Genomic DNA, 23,055 nt, shown 5'->3' on the forward strand with positions numbered 1-23,055 from the left:
GATGCAATTAAATACAAAATACTCCAAGTATTTTAATTACATATCTTAAAATTATACTGCACCTGAATTTATGAATCATTAATTTTCTGCGTGTGACCGACAGTCTTCCACTCGTCTTTTCACCCCGATTGGGTGATCATGAGTTACCCAGAATTCGGTTGCTTTTAAGTTTATACTTGCCGATATCGAAAAAAAAAAAAATGATGTAGGCATTGCAAAAAAACAACTCTTAGTGGCACCTCAGTGTATTCATTGTATTGTGGGCACGGTCTAGGGAAGCCTTCCTACACCGTGATTGTGGGCAAGAGTTAACACCAAGATAACGAACGACCTTCGATTGGCGCGCGACGGAGGAAACCTCATGGTTTTAGAGATTCCGAAACGCGCGCGCCGCTTTCTATTTATCGTGAAGCCTTGTAGATGGCGCCACGGTTCCACGCGAGCAGTAAAGAGCCTGTTTTATAGCATCTTCGATCAACTCGCACCGGAATCACCCTGAAACCAGCACAGTGCACAGCGCTCCTCGGTCGTGCAGCGCGATGTCGGTGCAACATCGAGGACAACTGCGCCGCGCCGGTGCACCGCGGCGAGCTCCATCTTGCGTCACTTCGCGTTTTGTTCGTTTATTTTGCGTAGGTCAGCGCACGGTGCCCGTCTGCTGTCAATTTCTTTTATTTTTTTACTCGCGGATTTGACGGTCCCACAGAAATAAACATCGTGGACGTGATTGTCGATGGGGTCACGAAGCGGGTGACAATTCCACATGTATATGTTGGCCATCATTATTGGTTCAAGAAAACGAAACACCAGATAATAGCCGTACCTCGCTGTCATCAAAACGCCTCGCGCCGCTTTCCACGAAGTTCGTGCTTTTCGGGCGCTCCTTGCCACCGCAGCAATCGCCAGTAATCGCGGCGATGGTGAGAAGCTCGTCGTCTCGCCGTCAGAAGACCCGAGGAAATCATCTAGTGCAGCTGCAAGGCGTGTTCGTTTTTGCAAGATCGCCATCTCGATAGTCTGCGCGTCTGCTACTCCCGCCATCTTCTCGATTCCCGCTCCTGGCCGCAATGCCTGATGGGACTGCCCCCCGGCGCACCGCCGATTTTCTTGGTGCACGTTGGGGCAACGAAAAGCCGCACCGGGAGGGTGCGCTTCGTTGATCGAGGACGTACGGTGCGCACCGGTGCACTTGATCGAAGATGAAGGGGCGCACCTCAGTGCCCCGGTGCGCACCGGTGCGGATGATCGAGGATGCTATTACAGAGTCCGACTGCTCGAGCTGCGACGAGACGACGAACGCGTTGATCGGCTGCGTATGTGTGTCTGCTTTTCCGCCTGCTTTCACCCTGGCCATGCTGGCCATGCGACAACGCTGCGCATGCGCACTCGCGACCATTAACATGAATCCCGTTGACCCTCTCTACAATCTAGGCTCTCTAGCAGACATCTCAGCTTTTGTGACGTCATTTGTTGCCACTTCCGTGCGTAAAGTACGGAAAGTGTGCAGTGAATCACGCGCCTCAAGTTTTTCCGTAGATGATTGGTATGGACGGTGACAGTACGGGAGTGATACTGAGTAGTTCTGAAGATATCGCAGAGAAAATCCTACGTTACCTGGACCACCGTCAGCTCAACACTTGTGCCAGGGTCTGCTCTACGTGGTGTGCGATAGTCAAACGACTCAAGCGCTCACGAACTGAGTTCTCGCATTGTTTCGAGGTAAGCTACACGAAATGTTCGTTATTATTGCCAATGCAATTTTAGATGACAGCATTTCTACCCGAATTCGTCGCTTGGCGCCAGCGTTCACGTTCCAAACTCCAAGGTGTTTCTTTCTTCGGAGCTCATTTGGGTCACCCTTTTAGGACGGCGCGTGTATCACTGCTAAATGGGGGGGGGGGGGGGGGGGGAGAGGGAGGGAGGGAGGGAGGGAGGGAGGGAGGGAGGAGGAGGAGGAGGAGGAGGAGGAGGAGTGGGGAGGGAGGGAGGAAGGAAGGAAGGAGGGAGGGAAGGGAAGGGAAAGGGGGGAGGGAGGAGGAGGGGAAGGGGGGAAGGGGGGAGGTTAACACGCCCTCTGGTGATACATGCGCCATCCGAAAAGGGTAAAGGCCCGTTCACACTCTTGCGACCGAGTACGACTGAGAGAGACCAGATCTCTTAAAACTTCTTAAATGTTTTTAGAATGAGGGAACACACTGGCATTGTGGCGCCATCTATGCGGTGACCCTGGAACTGCATTTCACAAGAGTGAAGGTTTTGCGGGATTTCCGAGGTCAAATGTGCGTAATACTCTTAGAAAGGCTCGTTTATAACATTGCCAAAGTTTTTCCGAGCCAAGAAAGAAAGGATAATGCGCGAGAAATAAAAAAGAAATATGCCGGACCGCCGAGTTTACACTGCTTCCCAATAGATGGCGCCAGTGTGTTCTCTGGTTTAAGAAGTTTTAAGGAACCCAGGTTTAAGAGGTCGCAAGAGTGTGAACGGGCCTTAACTCAAATGTCATGAGTTCTCCGCATCGTCCGGTTGAGGTGCCTGACGTCGTGCGTATATCTTTAGTCTTCTTATTTACAAGATTTACAATGCTGTCAGAGCTGCTGGCACGAGCATGGGTTGGATCTCACAGTTATTTGCACGCCGCTCTCCCGCAAACAAGACCATAGATGAAGCCACGCACTCACGCTAGTAGCTTTGACAGCGTTGTATACTTAGTATACGACGTCTGGAGCGCTTTCAGACCGCACGAACACGAGCAATCTGACATAGGCTAAGTCCATCAACATTTGCATCAACTCTCTGGCATAGAAACTGAAAAAGTCGAACCCCAAATTATCCGTCTCTGGCCATCCAGGCATTCACTGTTGAGACTGTAGTTCTCTGCGAATACATTCTTGCTTAGAGGGCTGATGCGCACTGCGCCAAATCTTCAGCACAAATGCGACGTCAACAGGTTTTTTTTTACATTTTGCTTCGACAAAATTATGGATAGATACCAAATTTTACCAGTGAAGTTTATGCCCGGAGCAGTTTCAATCATAGAAATAGTTTTCATTACAGCTTTTTAGTTGTGAAAGCCAGACGGAAAAATGGCTATTGATTGTTGATGGTGACTGTGTTGTGCGGTGAATGACGTTTGTGGTAACATACAAAATGTCTGTGCCTTGGCCACTGTCCAGACGAAGCCTGTGTCGGACTCCTGCGAAGAACCCAGTGGTGTTATCTCGGAGAAGGTGGCCAGCCGCTTCCTCGCTCAGCTTCGTGGTGCCTGGTGCGAGCCCGGACATGCACTGGTCTTCGCCACCGGTAGTAGGCCCACGATGTACAACTCTTGCACTGATGACATCCTCCAAGGTTACACTTTTCACTTTCTATGCTCAGCTTCTCCCGGTATTAAAGGTGCAATTTTGTACTTGGCTCAAATACCGCTTCGAATGAGTCCATAACCATTTATAGCCTATGAAACACGCGTTCGTTTTTCTCTCCACGCAAGGGTAGTTGCAGAAAAAATGAAATAAATACGATCGGCATTCAGCCCTTCAACTCCCAGCCAAAACAAGCAGCCATGTGGTCTGGACGCCACCAATGTTCATAATAGCCACTTTGTGGGGCTGGCAAAGCACAGGACACACGCTGAGCTCCAGACATTGTTAGGGTTCGGCAATTGTCATCATTTCAGCCATTGGACGCGAGCCATCACCCAAATGCTTGTCGAGCTATTGATAATCACGAGCCCAGATCGAGTGCTCGTACAATGCTCTGGTTCAATCTCTGAGCCGCATTCAAGTATTGTCTCTCGGAAGACTGCCAACACCGCACCTCCGAACGACGTCAAGTTTTGTGAAAAAGAGATTGAAAGAAAACATTCACTTTTATCGGTGAAATATCACTGCAGCAAAGAAGTTTCTTGGTCAGTGGCATTGTGTGGGAGTATATTTGGGTGCCACTAATGCTAGTATGCTTTTGCAACTTAAAAAACAATCCAACTGAATATTGTTGCACCACCTTTTTGAAGGGTCTGTGCACCACTATTGCTTTGGAATGTTTCTCTTCTTTACACAAGTGTACTGGTACTAGTCGGATGCAGGTATAGTTGCATGCGGGGATGGGCAGCATTTCAAATACAAGCATTTGAAATACGTATTTCAAATACTTTGTGTATTTTGCATTTGTATTTAATTACAAATTGGGTAATGTATTTGACGTGTGTATTTAAATACTAAAACGTGGGTATTTCAAATAAAATTGTAATTAAATACAATTTTGTGGGCGAAAATACATCCCTCAAATTTATTGTCACTGTCCAGAGCAGGAAGAAAACTATGTTCTGCACCGAATGCAGTGTGTCTCAATCAAGCACTAGCGTTTAGTGACTTTGTGATTATGGTGCTAGTCCAGGACAAGAATAGTGACGAAATCCACGTTCACAGGCAGACTGGCTAAATAAGTGCCTGTGACATCTTGTGATGCTTTCCAGCCTGATTTCCATCCATATTTTTGCCTGGAACATTCTAAATGCGCGGGTCGTCCAGATTTTCGTAACTGGTGCGAGTTGCAACAATAAAAAAATTCTCTGGCTAGTGCTGCGCGTCTTGGTCGTCTCGGTTCTTTGTTGGTCTATACCAAAATGTAATCGACAAACAAAGCTGCTTGAAGCTCTGTACTTTTTTCACCTATCACGCCCAAGCTGATTACATTTTTTTTGTGATTATATTTCTATTACGTTACTAGAGCCTCGCACACTAACTCCCGAGTGTGCGATGCAAAATTAAAATGAGATACCCAGAAACTCGTTGCAGGTGCCTTGAAGTCGCTGACGCAAATTTTGAGGAATGTATTTGGAAAAGTGTTTGGAGGGAGACCAAATACATTTGGTTGTATTTGTATCTTGTACTTAAATGCTTTTTTGGAAATGTAATTAGATTTGTAATTAAATACATTTTTGACAAACTATTTTGTTTTTGTATTTGGATACATATTTTCATGTATTTACCCATCCGTGGTTGCATGCAATGCCAATGACCGAGAAGTGCCCTTGTTCCGGTGTAATCTCGGAGACAAAAGTTGTCTTTTTCTTTTAATCTCTCCTCTGGGAAACTTGATGATGTATCACGTGGATTGCATTGTTGATGAAGCCATGGGGAGGTTTCCCCTTAGTGGTGGTAATCAAGAGCGGCCCATGCGTTGTACACAAGCGCTGTGTGAGCACTCGATTTGGACTCATAACTATCAATGCCTTGATTGACATTTGGTTAGTGGTTCATGTCCAATCGCAGCGATGATGGGAATTGCCAAACCCTAACAATCTGTGGGACTCTGCACGTGTCCTGTACTTTGCCAACCTTAGGATCATTGGTGGCATAAAATCGGCACCAGATCACGCGGCATGTTTTTTTATTGCTGCGAGTTGAAGGGTAGAACACTGCTTATTTTTCTTTATTTTTCTCTGCAACTGCCATTGCATGGACAGAAGAAGCTGGCGCATGTTTTGTAAAATATGAACCTAAAGAGTTAATTCTAAGCACTATTTACTGCTAATGCGAAAGAATCGTTGCACTGCCCCTTTATGCCTCACAGGTGTTTTAATGTTTGTGCTCAGTGTCACCTCAGATACCAAGGTAAACCAGGTCCAATCGCTGGCATAACATTCTCGGTGTTTACCGATGAAATTGGCCCGTAACACAGACCGCACCACTCTGTCACAGGATGCTGGGATGTACATTTCCATACTGAAGCAAAAACCCGGCTAGCGTTGCAGCCAGGGACTTTTTAATACCCCAGGCCATGTTTAGTGATGCCGGAAAAGGCACTTAATTCCAGGCTGCTTTACACACCGATGCTGCCCTCATAGTCTGCTCACAGCTGGTTGTCTTGATCGGCTACGTTAGGCTTAGGCTACGTCTGCTTCATACCTGTGATCTGCTTTATCTGCCCGCTGTCACGGCTGACTTTCGATACGATTGGCGCACCAAAAAAATGTTTTAATGTGCACGCACAGTTACAACACGACAGAACACACGAATGCATGCCAAAAGGGGAGTTTCTACGGCCTTCTCAGCCCGGAGCCATTCTCAACTTTCGTGTATACGGCGCCTGGTACGCTCGCTTTCCAAAGCCGCTCGGGAGACTCATCGCCCCTGTGAGGCAGACCAAGTTCTAGGCTGTATAAACATACCACACAACCCAATTTTATAACGACTCTGCTCCAGACGACGTTCTCGGTGAGACGTCTAAAACGTCCGGTACGCGTCGACTTCCTGCTGGCCAGGCCAGTCTTGGGGTCCGATCTCACCCGTTCGACACCGATTCAGTGGATGCCACCATGTAAATAGGGGGCAACTGTGTTGCCGTAGCAATGATATGGTAGCACCACTAGCAGAGGAGCGGGCGTTCGACGGTGAGACGTGTTCAGCAGCTGCAGTGGTGCTTTTTCGCGTGCGAAGCTGTGGCGGCGGAAACACACATGGACGGAACTTTGGTTCGTCGAGTTGACACGTTTAGGGTGACGTTGCATGAGGGCTGGGGAAGACCTATAAAAGGTCGTCTAGCTGTTCTCTGTTTCTCATAGACCTTTTTAAAAACAGGCTTCTGGCCTGTTCCATTTTCAGTGTTTGTGAGTATGGCGCGCGAGTTGCTCGCTTTGCAAAGTGATGAACATGCGCGTGCTGGGTTGGGGAGATCGCACGCTGGGCTGAGAGCTTGTAAATACTGGAATGGTGTATATAGTTCAGAAAATAAATTTAACATCTTCTATCGATCACACTGCAGGCTGGCTTCCGACGAGAAACCTTCCCGACTTCTAGAAGGTGCAACCACTGCACTTTTTCACAAAATCGACGAGGTATTGACATCCTGCGTCTAATCTACCACGAATCAAAATATTGAGTTCGGGGTGGAAAGAAATCAAGATGATTCATATCGTTATTTAAGCCATACCTATTTTACTATGATAATATTTCGCAAGAACGCATTTGTCACAAAAATTCTTTGCCGCAAAACTAATATCGGAAATAATTTTTTATTATTTGTCCATAATTTGATATTATCCATGTAAATTTATCTGGCTTTTAATAGTAATAAAAAAAGCAAGCAAATAAAAGTGCATAGCGTAAGCGAAATGCGGTGCTCTTCTGTGCTAATCGGAGAGGTGAATTTTGTTTCTACCACTTCTTTCGTCAACTAAGTGGCATCTATATGCAAGCATATCAGAATGGGTTATTTATCTTACGTCGGTCAGTACAGGCACATAGCCAGGACTTTGGTTCGGGGGGGGGGGAGGGAGGGAGGGAGGGAGGGAGGGAGGGAGGGAGGGAGGGAGGGAGGGAGGGAGGGAGGGAGGGGGAGGGGGAGGGGAAGGGAGAGGGGGGAGGGAGGCGAGGCTTGCTTATGACAAAATGCTGTATGAGGGGAAGGGAGGAGAGGAGGTCCCAGCAGAGTGAAAAATTTGGGGGGGGGGGGGGGGGCGGGCCCCATGGGCCTCCCCCCTGGCTACGTGCCTGGGTTAATATATGTGTTTTGTCTTACATGAGCTTGCCGCTTTTTTATGAGATTATGCCACCGCTTGGCGCAGTTTAATACCAAAAGAAAAGTCACCGTCATTAAGCAACTTGCGTAGTGTTCTTGAGCTCAAAAACCATAACTTTTTGTCGCTGAATTTTTTTTTTATTGGCTCTCACTTTTGGTGCAGTTGAGATACCTTTAATACTTTTTTTGGAACCGGCCTCAGAAGCAATGGCAACAATAGCACCGTGTGCACAAAACTAATAATAATAATAATAATAATAAAAACAAGATTGACAGGAAGGAGGGAGCTGTTCTCTCTGGGTTTTCATATGAACTTGGGAGTTGTTATTGGTTTTGTTTCGCTAAAGTATTATAGCAAATGAAAAACTTTATCAATAACCAAACAAATCAAGCTCCTTTTGTTCTAGTATGACGTGGTTTATATCAAGAAAAAAAATGTTTTGAACCAAACTGCACTTTACGATATAATCAACAGCGAATTTTTCTTCTACAATGGTGTCAGTGTTTTCGTGGATTGAAAAATGAATTTCCCGTGTTTAAAAAGACTAGTGAAAAACAAATTACTTTTTTTTTTTTTAGGTCAGCCTTGCCAATACAGTGGCTAACACGATCGGGAGACCAAATTTCTTGCGTTGTACGGCGTGGGTCCATCGTTGTCACTGCCCTACAAAATGACAACGAGCTGAAAAACTATGAAACTGTCCCCACAACATGACACATAACTATTAGAGCACTTAACGACGAAGCAGTTCACACTGTCAACCCAGTGCAACCGCACCGCTCAGGCTTCAATTCGTACCAAATGTATGTTGCCTGGTTTTGTTTCATTGGTGTTCTCACAGCCTGCCTTCAATAACAGCTGCGTTGCGGAACGGCGGTTACGTCGCACGGAGTGTATTGGCCGAGATATTAAGGGGACATTTCGTAGCTATGCCTACTTCTCTTAAACTTCTCTCCATACTGTATGGGGAATACGGATACATCCTCATGCCCGTTATAACCTCCTTGTCTGCGGCAAGGAGGTTGCATGGTGCATGGAACTAAACATTAACAAATGTAAACTTATGCGTGTCTCTAGAAAAAATATTAACTCGCCCGTCTACTCTCTTAATAATGTGCCTTTGGACGCCGTATCTTCTTATAAATACCTTGGTGTCCACATTTCATCTAACCTAACTTGGAGCGTTCACACCTCGTACGTCATTAATAACGCTAACCGCATGCTGGGTTATCTTCGACGTAACTTTGCTAAAGCACCTTCATCCCTAAAACTACTACTCTACAAGGTCCTCATTCGCTCTAAACTCGAATATTCCGTTTCGGTTTGGGATCCAAGCCACGAAAACTTGATACACTCACTTGAAATGGTTCAAAATAATTCTGTTCGTTTCATATTGTCTAACTATAATAGAACTGCAAGCATCAGTACAATGAAATTTAACCTTGATCTGCCATCCCTAACATCCCGCCGCAAAATCTCTCGTCTTTGTCTCTTTCACAAACTGTTTCTTCATCCCTCCTTGCGCGCCGAACATATTTTACCCCCCCAATACATCTCATCTAGATTAGATCATGTTCATAAAGTCGGGATTCCATCGTGTAGAACTAATGCTTTTTTTCAGTCATTCTTTCCTCGCACATCAGTGGAGTGGAATGGCCTTCCCGCCCCGACAGCAACAATCAAAGATCCCCAGCAGTTCAAGAACGCCATAGCTAACATTGTATAAATAAGAGTCAATTTACTGTACTAATAACCACTGCATTTTTTAAACTTTATACTTATACATTGTACCCACTCCCCTCTCTAATGCCTTTGGCCCTGAGGGTATCTGAAATAAATAAATAAATAAATAAATAAACTCTGAGTGGCAAGAAGCTGCCAACCGTTTATTTATGTTTGTTGAGCTTTTAATATGCAAACTTTTTATTGTTTTTTTTTGTTTTTTTTATGTCATTCCTCACATGAACAAATCTCCATGCTCCCTTGTGTGGGGAGTGCTCTATTGGTAACTATAAAACGCCAAAGCAACAAGATCAGTTCGTACCATTGAACACTTGATCTTCTGCAATCCCTCAGATCTGAACTCTCCGGCAGACGTGAGGGTACATAAATTCATAATTTGCATTTTAAAATCTAAAACGATTGCAGGTGAAATCCCGCTTACTTAATCCATCACAAAAGACAACAACCAGCATGGAGTACCTTAGACCTTTTCGTCTCCGTAGCTGCCCGGCCAGCGGATTGTATGTGCTGGTGCACTTGCTGCCATTGGTTGCTTCAGTTTGGTTGTTTTTTTGTTTCAGCACGTTCGCGGCTGTGTTGGTTTTTTGTGTCATTTTTCGCTTAATGTCCCGATACAAATGTGTCCGTTGTAGCACACCAATAGAGCAGTTGTACTGAGTTATTTTGAGAACTTTAAAGTGGTTGCGAGTCATAACTGTAGACTTCTTTTACGAACACTTTATGCATCTTGTCATGCTTGTCATTCATCTTGGTCAGGTTCGGCGGCGAAATAGCTGAACTGAAGAGAGGGAAGGATTCCATCATCTATGGGTGTACCCGACTCTAGTTTCCAGAAAAAAACAGACTAATGAAGAGGCTAATGCATAGATGCATAGTGAAGGAAGCAGATTGACGACCTGATTAACAATGCGCTGCATTGCGAAGAACACATGAAATCGCAAGTTCACTACTGACTTTGATTTTTGCAGACACCAACCTTTTTGTGAACTGTATATGCTGGAAATTTCTCCTCTCATATATTCTCGAACCTTTCCTCCCGCGCAGTGAAAAATGCCGTCAGCTCGCAGCTTCCCCGCTCCTGCCAGCTCCTTCTGGGGCGCGCTGAGAGTGTCGTGGGCACCCCCAGGAGCGTCCCTTCGGGGATGCACGATCGCCCCACGGAGCTGGAGCGAGGCCAGGGCCTCTCCGGACTCCTCCTCCCGTCCGTGCTTCCGGACGGAGTGGAAGTGCGCCCCTTTGTCGTGACCGAAGCCCACGTCGTGAGGCAGATCCATCACGGCGTCACCGACGACCTCAAGCGTCTGGTCGGCCTGCCGGTCGGAGAGGAACTGGAGCGCGTGAAGTGTGCGCTCTTCTTCGTCGGCAATAACCTAGACGACAGCACGTGCTGCGCCGTCTGCAACATCCTCGACGAGTTCATGCCGGGACGTTTCGCGGTCGGCGGCAGCAGGATGGACCCCCTCCTCGCGTGCTACACGGTGGACTACGTCTTCTGTGCCGGTCTCTGCTTCTTGGGCGACAGGGTCCGGGCGGCGTCCGTCGTGCTCTCCGATGCGGTCCGAGGAGCGCAAGCCGTCGAGACGGAGCTTCGGAGGCTGAGGACGGACTGCGGGTTCGGGGGCTGGAAGGCGGGAGCGACGGTGGGGTTGGTGTTTGCCGACGCGGTGAGGGGCGCCGAGTGGCACGGGGCGCCCAACGTGGAAGCGGACGCGTTCGCGAGGGTGTTTCCGGGAGTGCCGCTGGCGGGGCTTTTTGGCACGGCGCTTGTCGGGAGCCAGTGCCTCGTGAACTGGTACACGCCGGATTACCCCAAGACGGTGTTCGTGTTGTTGGGCCTCGGGGGGAAGTGAAGGTGAACTGTGCTTTAACGTCAAGTGTGTTACATGGTTGGCTTCCAGAGGTTTTCGGTAGCGCACTTCCCGTAAAGCCGTGATCATGCTGCTAATACATGGTATGAATGACTGTCTGCGGACATGTTCGAGGCTTGCTTCTTGCTCGTATGGCAGTCCCTGTCTTTACACATGTTCGAACGTGCGTATGAAGCAACGTGCTTTGAACGTGCTTGAGACGTGGGCGTGGGTACTTCAGATGCAGCGAACACCGAGTCTCTTGCACGATGTATGATCAATGTGACTGCAGCTTTAAGGGAAGACTGTCGGGCAAATATTTATTGGACGCTAGTGCCCCATCGGGGGGTTTATTGCTACTCGTGTTCGCGGGGATTGGGTCCCAGCTGAACGGTGACGCAGCTCTCTTGTCATATCTGTGCCTGCGAAGGCCTCCGGCAGGTGGCCGAGCATCTAATGCTGCGGCCTTGTTGTCTGGTAGGAGTTGAGCTAGCATTCTCGTACACGTAGGGCACGTGGGCAGGAGATCATTTGGAAGGGAACAAGAGTATGCTTAGGAGAAGAGGGGGAGACACAAAGTAGCTGCTTCAAAGTTGAGGTGTGCGATCGAAAGAGAACACGGTGAAAAACAGTGCTCAAAGGGACGTCATTTTTCCCGCTAAATTTAGCGAGAAACTGAATTTGTTCATAGATTATGTGACACCTAGTCACGTGACGTCATTTTCCCTGCTAAATTTAGCGGGGAAACTGAATTGTAGGAGGAGAAGGGGAGCGGAGGAAATGGAGGACGGGCACACCTTCCCCTCTTCCTCCTCAAGAGCTGCGCTCTAATTTCGTATTACAGAGATTTGTAAACGTCTATCACTTTTTTGTTAAAGTTTTTGCTAATAAAAGTAAGTTTGGGTTCCACTCCAATCGCTCTGCTCCTGCAAAGATGCCATTGTTCAGGATGTTTGATATACCGTCAGGGGTGTACCCAGGGGGGGGGGGGGGGGGGGGGGGCAGGGCAGGGCCGGATTTAGAGGGGAGGTCCGGACCCCTCTTGATTTCTGCTTGTGTAAATTTTAGGGCGTAAAACGAAGGAGAGGGGGAGGGGGTTCCTAAGCATATGGTACGCTGACCAACACCTGACCCCCCCCCCCCCCCCCCTGGAAATTCCTGCATCCGCCCCTGGGTGGGGAGGGGGCTTACGGGGCTTCTGCCCCCCCCCTTTCCCTTCTCCGCACCCCAAGTCATGGACATTCCAGTCACCTCAGCCCCCCCCCCCCCCCCCCCTCCCCCCTCCCCCTGAAAAAAAATTCCTGGCTATGCCACTGCATACCGTTAATGAGCTCCCATAATAGATATTCAACCTGCTAGCTTAAACAAGTTTATGTTTAGTGTTGCGCAGCACATGGTTAGCCTTCCTTTGAGAAACGCTGAGGCTAGTTAATGCGTTGGATGAGAAATTGAGGTCTCTGCAAAAAGTATTAACATGCGTCAAGCAGATAACACAAATCAAAATAATCGAAACGGTCAGGAGCGGGGGATCGAGCTCGGGGTCACTGCTGGGTTTTGCAACACGCGAGTCTGCCCCACGTGCCCCGAGCTATGGTATTGCTACACTTTCGACCATAGATGTGGCCCATTCACTAGCATAACAGATGCAATATGCTGAAAAGGACTGGAACTACCTTGAGACTTGGTTACAATGCGCATTTGACGCTACTTGCAAACACAAGCGTATCAAAGGTGTTAATTTTTGCAATACGAGCGTAACTTTAGATACTGGATATAAAATGTGCATTGGTGGGAATTTCTATGTGCAAGAAATCAAATAGAAATTCCCAGCAATGCACGTTCTATATCCAGTGACTAAAGTTATGCTTGTATTGCAAGAATAAACCCCTTTGATGCGCTTGTGTTTGCAAGGAGCGTCAAATGCGCCACTGGACAAGCGCATGCCTCGTGCGGCCCTTGGAAGCGAATGGCGGTAAAACGCTTGCCCATGACGTGTCGCGCGTCCCCACTTCAATACAAGCACGCATTTTATCCACGGGGCGTCGAATCTTGATCGGTATCCGAGCGTGCGAAGGCACAAAGACGCAGTACTTCGGCGTGCTAAGGAAGCTTTGATCACGCTGCGAGACCGGCGAAACTTGCTTCCGAAGAGTTGTGCCGTTTACCTGCGGCACTGCGCCTTCGTAATAATTTTCATGTGTTCCTGACGGCAAGTATCAACGCTTATACAGGGTCTTAAAAAACTTCTTCGGTGAATGACGACGAACGAGTAGAAAACGTGTCTTCAGCACGCTGCCGTCAGCCTCTGCAACGCTAGCAGAAACGTGATTTTGCCACGAGTAAGATGGCCGTCCGGTGGCTTCACTCGCGGGAGCGGGTGAAGCCGGTGTAGGACGCCGATATCACTACCCCTCCGCTTAGACTACGGTAGTGGTTATGGCGTACGCCAAAATCAATACCGTAGTCATTTCGGCGTACGCCATAGTCAATACCGTAGTCTCTTTCGCATACCCCAAACACACTACCCTTACGCCAAATTCAATACCTTGAATAACGTCGGTTCAGCAGGGGTTGAGCCAATCCGTATTTCGCTAAAACTGGCGGAAGTAACTTTCTGCAGCAAAATACCCTGATTGTTTGTTGTTGTTTGTATGAGCAGCGGAACGCGCGCGGCAGGCGTTGTTAATTTTCATTACCGTTGATACGACTGACGGCGCACAGAGCTGAAGGGCACAAGCAAGGAAGCTTGGAGTGATTCTGTGTCAATGTGATTTGACGTCGCTTCTTTCTGTTTCTTCAATCATGGTGCAAATGCAGGTGCCCGACTCCCGAACGATTCGAAGGCAAGAGTGGTAGCCCGCCTATCCGCTGGTCTTTCAATCGCATGCACTGTCGTCATTTTGGGCGCAGCGGAAGAAAATAAGACGCTCACTATTTTAAATAGCGTGCGATCGGCCTGTCTAGGTTCTGGCGACACCGTTTCAGGCTGTAGATGAGAAAATTTAGCCACTACAGTACGACTGCTAGCCTGGGGTCTGTGCCTCACAACAGATCGAATCGGGTGGGGGTGGGGATCCCTGGCAGCGGGACCTTTCGCTGTACGAGCTGCGGTGCGCTAACACGCTCGACCTCCGATACCCCCTTGGGTCACAGCGCTTGCTGAAAGAAGTTTGGATCGTTTTACGCAGATTTTGCAGTGCGTACGAGACGCACAACAGCTACGTACTACGTCCTAGATGCCCAAACTGAGGCTCGCTACTTGTGCGCGGCTCTCGTGATCTGGGGAACAGTATGCTCGCTATGAAAATGTTGCAGTGAGAAGTACGGAAAAGTAATATTATAAAAGAAGAGTATTTTAAACTGGCTTGCATTGTCACTGAACATATGAAAATAAAACTGATTAGGAATGCCGATCAGATCGAGTGGAAATGTAATATATTGTGCTCAAGTTATGTGTGAAGTTGCGTCGGCACAGGAATTCAAACTTGTTGGCCCCACCCCCGCTTTTAAACTCTTCCAATGTTGCTGGCAGTTTTTTTTTTAAATTATTATTCTTATTCTTATTATTATTATTGTAACTTCAAAGGTCCCAACAGGGGCATTACATAAGGAGCGGGGGGGGGGGGGGGAAGTACATGAAAAATACAAAACATCAACATATAAATAGACAGGTGGCTTACACCGACAGGGCTGGTGAGTAATATAAACAGTGAGAACAAGTGTGTGTGAAATAAAACTGGTACATAAATACACTAGCTAAAAGAGTAATCGAAGCATTGCGGAACAAGACAGGGTCGCCTATTGCCGGGCAGAACCAGGGTAATCACCGACTCACACCAAGCATTCCGGAGCTTCCAGTCGGGCTCGGCGTCCTGAAAAGCGCTTCAGGTGCTCAAAAACAATAGACCCCCAAAGGAGCCCATAGAATTTGAATGGGTACCTACCCACTCCGTGGTAGAGGGCAACAAACTTGCTCACCAGCAGGCCTGCGCGCTGACTTACCGGGCCACAGCCATGGAAGAGGTGCAGGACCAACCCATGGTGACCTAAAAGGAAATAGTAGTTGCACTCTACTGCAAGGAAAGGCGAAGACTGCCAGCCCCGCATCCTAAGTTAGTGCTGGAGGAACAGGTAGCGTATAGGCAAAGTCAGTCGGGGTCCTTGCCCCACCCCCTTTTACTCAGTCGCATATGTTCCCCACTCAATACAGTGGGAACTGCCCAGTGTGCCAAGAGATAGGAACCCTCCGTCACAAAATAGGCGAGTGTAGACTCAATCAAGACCACCCACTACCCCACCCTTCCCCCTGTAGAGTGATGAACTTGCTGTCCATCCAGCCCTGCCCTGAAAAATCAGCTTCAATTGGTCAACAGGGGCCAGGCAGACAAGGCAGCATATAGGATCTCGTGAAGGGGGAAGCCCTTCCATCCGGCACAGACCACCGTGTTGAAATGCTCAGAATAAAAGTTTATTCTCTCTCCCTCTCTGATTGGTTGAAGTAGTTTGTGATCCGAGATATATGTGATATGGGGGGGGGGGGGGGGGGTGGTTTAGTCGTGACGATGCTCTTCTAGGAGGAAGTAGGAGTGAGTTATGAAGCATTGGATTATAATAGAACATTTTATGAAATGGGGGTTAAGCATGATATCTTATGGCGCGACTTATACAGCTGGAATTTCAGTGCAGAGACATTAGTTCTTCGGTAATGATCATTAAGAATCAACCTGGCTGTGCGATTTTGAACTGACTCAAGATGGTTAATGGGATAAATTTGATGAGCATTCCGAATTGCTGCTGCATACTCTAACTTTGGTCCAACGTAAGTCTCATATGCCATTTTCTGGAGATGAGATGGTGGCGCCTTCAGATTTCTTTTGATGTACCCGAGAGTGTGTGAAGCCTCTGCTGAGTCTGTTTCAATGTGTTGCACCAAGATATTTATAGATGGAGGCAGGCAGAGATGATTAGTCTAGAGCCAATGGAATACGAAAAATATGGTGTTACATGTTTCCAAGTAAAGCGAAGTACTTTACATTTTGGCATGTTTAATGACATAAGTCATTTGAAATACCAGGCATGAATCAGGTCAAGGTCACTCGGAAGATTCAAATGGTCATCAGACAAAGTAATTTTGCGATATAGGACACAATCGTAAGCAAAGAGACAAAGCCTACAATTGATAAGTCTTTAATAAAAATAAGAAACAGTAGTGAACCTAGTAATGCCCCCTGTGGAACCCCACATATAACGTTAGTAAAATCTGACATGTGGTTGTTAGCCAGAGTGCGAGAAAAGAGAAAGTCACGAATCCAAGAAAGGACCAAAGGGTCGATACCCAGGATAGAAAGTTTTGAAATTAGATGGCGATGGGGAACTCTGTCGAATGCCTTCGAGAAGTCGAGGAATACAGCACCGGTTTGGCCCTGCGAGTCAAGGTTAGTGACTAACTTGTGTTTGAGTTCAAACAGTTACGTCTCGCATGAAAAACCCCTACGAAATTCATGTTGATGATTGTAAAAAATATGATTGGCTTCTAAATATGATATGGAATGATAGTTTGAAGCCAGCACACGATCACCGCTTTTAAAGACCGGAATGACCTTCCCCAGCTTCCAGTCCAATGGTATACGCCGTTCCACCTTCAGTCCGAGCACACTGGATGCCACGAGCTATCCCAGCCGATCCAGCGTCGGGAGAAAGTCGTGTGACCTTTCAGTTGGCCAGAGCGACGCAGGGAGCTCAAGGTCACGTACATGACACTCTCTCAACGCTGGATTGGCTGGGATAGCTCCTAGCGTCCGCTGTGCTCGAACTGGAGGTGAAACAGAGTATAGGCAATACTGCTGTAATGACTAAGAAAATATGAATGTGAGGAATTCACTAGATATTACTTTGGTGTTGCTAAGAATTTTGGGGCTAATATTGTCTGGACCACAAGATGATGAGAGTTTTAAACCTATAGGTCAAAGTATTCTGGAAGCAGAAATGTTAGTGTCAATGGGGGCCATGGGCTCAAAACCAGAGCAAGGCAAACTATATAGGTATATGATCAACGCTTTCGTTTGATAGTATGAAAGAGAAATATTTGTTTAAAGCTGTAGCGCAATGTGGCTCAGACACGGCATCTACATTTTCATTCTTTAGTCGGATAGAGTCAGTATTATCTCTGGGTGAAAATACCTTCCAGAACTTCTGGGGGTTACTTTGCAGAATTCTTGGCAGGCCCAAAGAAAATAACTTTTTTTTCGTCAACCTTACGCTCTGTACAAGATTTGAGACATGAAAAATATTTGTCACGGACTTTGTTATTATTTGCTTTTTTAGCTCTTCTATACATGCGCTTCTTTTTGTTATTTATAATGATTGCAAAGTTTTATATTGTACCAGGGGTTATGCCCGTCGCTGTGTACAATAACATTCGGAACTAATTGTTCAGTTAAAATATTAAGTTTGTTTTTAAATAGTGACCAGTTTTCTTCCACCGATCTTGAACGAAGGTTTTCGACATATGACTGATGGAACGATTACACGTTCCGATTTATGGTGATGTAGTAATCACCTTTGTTATAGCTCACGAATTGTTTGAACAGTTGGGCTCAGCGTCGGCACAGGGATAGATAACTCGATGATCAAGATGCCGTGGTCACTTAAACCAGCAACACAGTTGACAGTTTTTATTATTTCTGGTGTGCTTGTAGGGGTACGGTCAAGAATATTGTCGCCACGGGTGGGTTGTTCAACAACTGGAGTGAGGTTAAAATTCAAACAGTTATTGAAAAACTCTCGTGCAGCATTCGAGCTGCTCGTGGTAAGATGAACCCAGTCAATGTTTGGAAAATTTAAGTCGTCAAAGATAGCAAAGTCTCCTTTTGGGTAAAGACTCTAAATGTCGAGCAGTATGGTGCGCAAAGTGTCGTAGTGCTCAGAACCATTGTTCGGCGCCCGATAATACGATGGGCAGGAGATCAAACTATAAGGGGTACTTTATTTGAACTTGTCCCCATAGCCCGGTGTTTACTACCAGAGCATAACAAAAAAATTGAACCTAGTCATCAGTCGTGGGCACGTTAACAGCAAAAAGTAACAGTGTTACAGTTACAGTTACCTAGGGGGGAAAAGTAACACTGTTACGGTGACAGTCACCGGCTTCAAAAACTAAAATGTTAAAGTTACTGCAAAAAGAGTAACGCCGTTACTTTCTCGTCACAGTACAAAAATTGGACTTAAGAAATCACAAACCAAAACAATATTATTTTATTTGTTACACTATACAGTAAGAAGAAAGGTAAACTGAGAAATAAGAAAAATTTAAACCCAAAGGGTGTTTCTTTTTTTTGCGTGATTCGCCATTTCAGCATTTTGATGTGCACAATTTATTTGCAATAATTGATAAGCCAATGCTTTTGATGAGCGACATCGAAGATGACGCTTCAAAGGCCGCTTTTTATACGACCAAAGCGCTGGTAAGAGCGAAGCACTCGTATCCAGACCCTGCATGACAAGCAGTCTTGGGCAGTAACTAGTTACTAGTAATGCGTTACTGGTAACTAGAGTTACTTTTTGGTAACGAGTTACTCTTTACTGCTGGTAACTTGTAACTGTAAGACTGTTTCTTTTGTATTGGGTAACTGTACCTGTAACTCCACGCATTAAACAAACAAAAAATTGTCTGGTTTAGCACACGACTGAGAACCGAGTCAGAACGAAACCGGGAGATAAAGGAAGCAGCACCCGCGGTGGTGGGGGCGGCAAACAATGTCCGTTTCACCGACTTTGTCTCACTCTTCTCATGTGGGGACCATCTGCGGGTGTCGGTGCTCGTGCAATATGTCTCTGAGTGTTCCGTCTGGGCTGTGTCTGCACCCCCCTCTCCCTTCGCCTTTGTAGGATAAGTCTGTGCTGTCATTTTTACACCCAGTGGGTCACCGTCTCCTCTTTCCTATTAGTTTTCAAGGAAGCCGTCCCCACAGTGTGCAGAAAGCCGGCGCTTGTTTCACTTATTTGTTCTCTTCAGAGCCGCTCGAGTAAACATGAAGGCAGGTTCAAATGAAATATCCTTTTTCGTTGATAGCCTCAAGAAACACCCCAATGGTTGGACACTTTGTTGTGGAACCACAGATGGCTTTTTCGACAGAGACGCCGCAGTGGTTGGTCGTCGTACATTCTCGTTGAGCACCAGAAGGCCTCACTTTGTCTCCTTTCCTGTATATTCTTTTGAAACTGTTTGACCCGCTACGTTCAGGCCTGCTTCCGAGTATATCCCGTGAGGTAATTATGCGATCATCCGTGTCCTCAGTCGTTTCAAGGTCAAAAATAAACAAAAACATTAACTGATGTAGGCCGATGACAATTTTGAAAATCAGTTGATTCTAAGTTATAGTCATATGCAAAAGTGGATTTTGAGTTTGAAGCGAAAAGTTTTCACCAAATACTTTCAATTTGAATATTGAAAAGTTTTCCCACACCTTTCACTGCATTATATGCTTAGACGAAAACCCTGCTAAAATCGTGAAGGTTGTTCTACTTGTTCATTTATATTAAGGTATGTTTAACTATAAAATATTTATGAACTGCGACCTCAGAAGGTCTGATGTCATGGGATGGCAAGTAAACGACGGATCTGATATAAAATGAATCCCATAGAGACAGCCAATCATACCTAATTGAGTGAATTTACAAATCTTGCCATATAAAATTTTCTTTCTTTAATCTCGAGTTAAAAAATGAAAGCCGTGTAACGCCGAATTAGAGCGCAGCTCTTGAGGAGGAGGAGGGAAGTAGTGAGCGGAAGCTATACCCCTCCTCCCTCCTTAACCTCCTCCACCCCTCATTCTTGAATCTCCTCCAGGGGAGGGTTATGTGACCTTGGGGGGGGGGTCATGTGACCTCAAGGGGGGGGGTCTCGGGAGGGGGGGGTCACGTGACCTCGGGGAGGTGGGGGTCACGTGACCTTGGGGGAGGTGGGTCACGTGACCTCGGAGGAGGAGGGGTCACGTGACCTCGGGGGGGGGGGGGGTCACATGCAGCCCTTATGATTAGTCCAGGTGTGAGGAAATCTAACATGCTGGAGCCGGTATCCATTTAGCCGAAAAACAAATTACTTTTATCTAATTGGAGACGTTTGGCTAACAGCTGGGAGGGAGAGGAAGACACATTTTATTTACAATGATGCTTCGTCCGCATTATCTGCATCTCGATCATTAGCGGTCAAAAAGATGCTGGTAGTGAGGGCGGCAGCATGGTCCCTGCGACGTTGAGAATGTGTGACACTAATTGGGGCCATGTCAGTTGTGCTTCCCGGGGTGGGGCGGTCCAGCTCTTCCAACTGACAGATGTGGAAGGCATGAGGAGGAAGGGGGTGAGGTATTATGGAGATTAGTGTGCGTGGTTACAGATCGGTTAGGGTAGGCATGTTATTAGGCACATATTCCAAAAGCGCCGTAAAGCAATATTTAGCCGACATTTAAGCCATTGCACGGTGCAGGCACATAGCCAGGATTTTGTTTCGGGGGGTGCCCGCCCATGACTAAATTTTGTATAAGGGGGAGGGTGGAGAGGAGGTCCCAGCAAAATGGAAGATTTCGGGGGGAGCCCGGGCGCCATGGGTCTCTCTCCTGGATACGTGCCACGGTGTATACATGAGTAAATTGTAGTGTTGCAGGGGGGAGGGGTGGGGGGGAGGGGGAATTATTGTGTTCGAGACTTGAAAAGTTTGAATTTCGGTAACAAATCACTCCTTTTTATTATTACACCTTTCCAAAAACCGCTCCTAGGCCGCCGCCATGTTGCTGATGCTGATGCGGTTGGTTCGACTCTCGCGCCCTCTATCAGCTAGAAATTTTCTGCCACTCTCTGGGACTGTGAAGACCCGCTCAGCGCGGTTCTCTACCTACGTTTTTGCGGTTTTGCATTCGACGTTTTCTCGCCCCTCTTGAAAGTTTCCACTTAATTTTTTTTTATGCCTGCTGCGTACCCTTTCTGTGTTATCTTCCATTGTGAGAAATAAGGCTGGTAAGTGCCTGCCATTCAAGCTTTTCTGCTCGACATTCACGGGAAACGAAAGACGTGAAGGACGTCGAACGACCCTCGACGCGATTTTGCGAACATTGTTCTCCCCCCTCCCAGAGATAATCCGCGTAAAATCCTCAGCCATCTCCAAAAATAGTTGTCCGGGTTGGGGTGAGAAACGGGTCAGTCACGTTTGTTTCTTTGCCTTGGTGCGGTTGTGAAAAAAGGAAGCTCTCCCCAAGACGTGCCCCAAAACGAAGTCATCCCGGATTCCGTCCAATCGTCAAGATGTGACTGTCGTCGACTGTGACTGTGTTATTTGAGATCTTTCTCAAATAAATTCGTTTCGGATAACGCTGCATCGTGTGGTACGTACGAATGTTAACACTTCCTCAATTGTATGTCCGTGTCCTGTCCATCGGTAAACACGTTATTTGTGAGCGTGAAAAATGCATGCCTTTCGGCCCTCTTCTGTTGCAATTTATTTTTGACAGCAAAGCCCTTTGTCGTTTCACATGCGGCGAATCCCGCGGTGCCGTCAAAACTTATAGCAAGAAAAAAACAAATAACTAGGAACTATTCATTCCAGTCGCATTCGTTCTGTCGCGCGTGTACCCAACAAAAATAGTTTAGATTTTTTTTTTTTTAACTTTTTTTGTTTCTTTTTAAATGTGGCACAATGCTTTCTCAATGTCCTCGGGAACATACATGTACCATGAAACACAAAATATAGCGGGAAAAGACGAGAATTTAGCCGCCAGCAGCGTTTGAAACTGCACCTACGCAGGCTGCGCCTATTGAAATCACAGTCCACTCGGTTAGGGTTAGGAGGGACGCCGGTGAGAGTCTAGCCTCAAACTCTGACTGGGCTCACAAACGGTTTGTTGCCCCTGGGGTCGAGTGTTTTTTGGAAAGGTGTATACACTGTGAAAACATTTCCTTGCCATTTGCATACTGTTTGGTATACACATCTAATACATTTGGTTAGAATATTTCTTAGTATAGTAGATCCCCAGCTAAAATTCCCGTTAGATTCAATTGGAATTTTAACTGGTTTTAACCGGAATCGATTGGTTTTAGTGGGTTCCAATCAGCACATTGGCCAATGGGTCTCACCAATTGGAATTTAATAATTCAGAGGCATCCGGTTTAGAGAAGCTCGTTTTAGCGAACGCCGTTTTACCGACCCCGGTTTATCGAATCCCTTGAGAACCCAGTTTAGAGAAGATGGCGATGAGCTTCCCTTTAGCGAATTCGGCTGCCATTTGGCAGGGGTAAATTGGTTGTGTGAAAACCCAACTGGTACCAATTTTAAATTCCAATTGGAATCTAATGGGAATCCTCAACTGGCCCGGGATGTTATATGCAAATTAACAGCACCAGCATCTTCTTTGCCAAGCATATTTTGTCCCTTCATCAGGGAAAGCAACCTCTCACGTGGTGCGATAGTTTCGTTTAACTGTGTCTTTCATCTATTCTGGGTTGGGGGCAGCCGAAGCGAAAACAACTGCATCGGTGAATGATGTTGATTGGGGCGAAGCTCTGGTGGTGCTTGTCTGCGTAGACGCTGAGCCGCAGCATGCCGAGCCTTTCGTTCGTTTTCATCCATGTCACGCTGCGGTCAAATGCTCAAATGCTTATATAACCACGTTCCATATACCACAGATTCTCTTTCTGACATGGATGAAAACGAACGAAAGGCTCGGCATGCTGCGGCTCAGCGTCTACGCAGACAAGCTCCACCAGAGCTTCGCCCCATCAACATCATTCACCACGGGGAGATGCGGTTGTTTTTTGCCCTACACGAGCACAGGAGCATGTGCTCACGTGCTCGTGAGCACGAGCACCCGACGCCAGACATCGGATGGACATACGGACATGGCTACAAGCCCCTAAGCCCCTAAAGGTGTATCCACACGACGGACCGGGCCGCGGACC

General features: G+C 46.9%; 1 protein-coding gene across 3 annotated transcripts; it reads left to right on the plus strand.

Annotated features, from left to right (window-relative positions):
• Positions 1–1,262: 1,262 nt before the first annotated feature.
• Positions 1,263–11,243, plus strand: LOC115326396 (F-box only protein 22). Of its 3 annotated transcripts, none has more exons than XM_029987269.4 (3): positions 1,263–1,719; positions 3,174–3,348; positions 10,307–11,243. In XM_029987269.4, the coding sequence occupies exons 1-3, from the start codon at positions 1,537–1,539 to the stop codon at positions 11,110–11,112; spliced, it is 1,164 nt and encodes a 387-aa protein (XP_029843129.3). In that variant the 5' UTR covers positions 1,263–1,536; the 3' UTR covers positions 11,113–11,243. The 3 variants fall into 3 exon arrangements, with proteins under 3 accessions (XP_029843129.3, XP_042147616.1, XP_042147617.1); XM_042291682.1 differs by having other exon boundaries at positions 1,467–1,719; positions 3,174–3,393; XM_042291683.1 differs by lacking the exon at positions 1,263–1,719 and adding an exon at positions 6,763–6,835 and having other exon boundaries at positions 3,319–3,348.
• Positions 11,244–23,055: the final 11,812 nt, after the last annotated feature.

This window comes from Ixodes scapularis, unplaced genomic scaffold (genome assembly GCF_016920785.2).
Source record: "Ixodes scapularis isolate PalLabHiFi unplaced genomic scaffold, ASM1692078v2 PGA_scaffold2__306_contigs__length_199485367, whole genome shotgun sequence".
NCBI classification, from domain to species: Eukaryota; Metazoa; Arthropoda; class Arachnida; order Ixodida; family Ixodidae; genus Ixodes; species Ixodes scapularis.

Coding starts and splice junctions, on each gene's coding strand:
- LOC115326396 (XM_042291682.1), top strand. CDS start 1,537: ATGATTGGTATGGACGGTGACAGTACGGGAGTGATACTGAGTAGTTCT. Junction 1,720..3,173: donor AGTTCTCGCATTGTTTCGAG/GTAAGCTACACG, acceptor GCCACTGTCCAG/ACGAAGCCTGTGTCGGACTC. Junction 3,394..10,306: donor AGCTTCTCCCGGTATTAAAG/GTGCAATTTTGT, acceptor CCTCCCGCGCAG/TGAAAAATGCCGTCAGCTCG.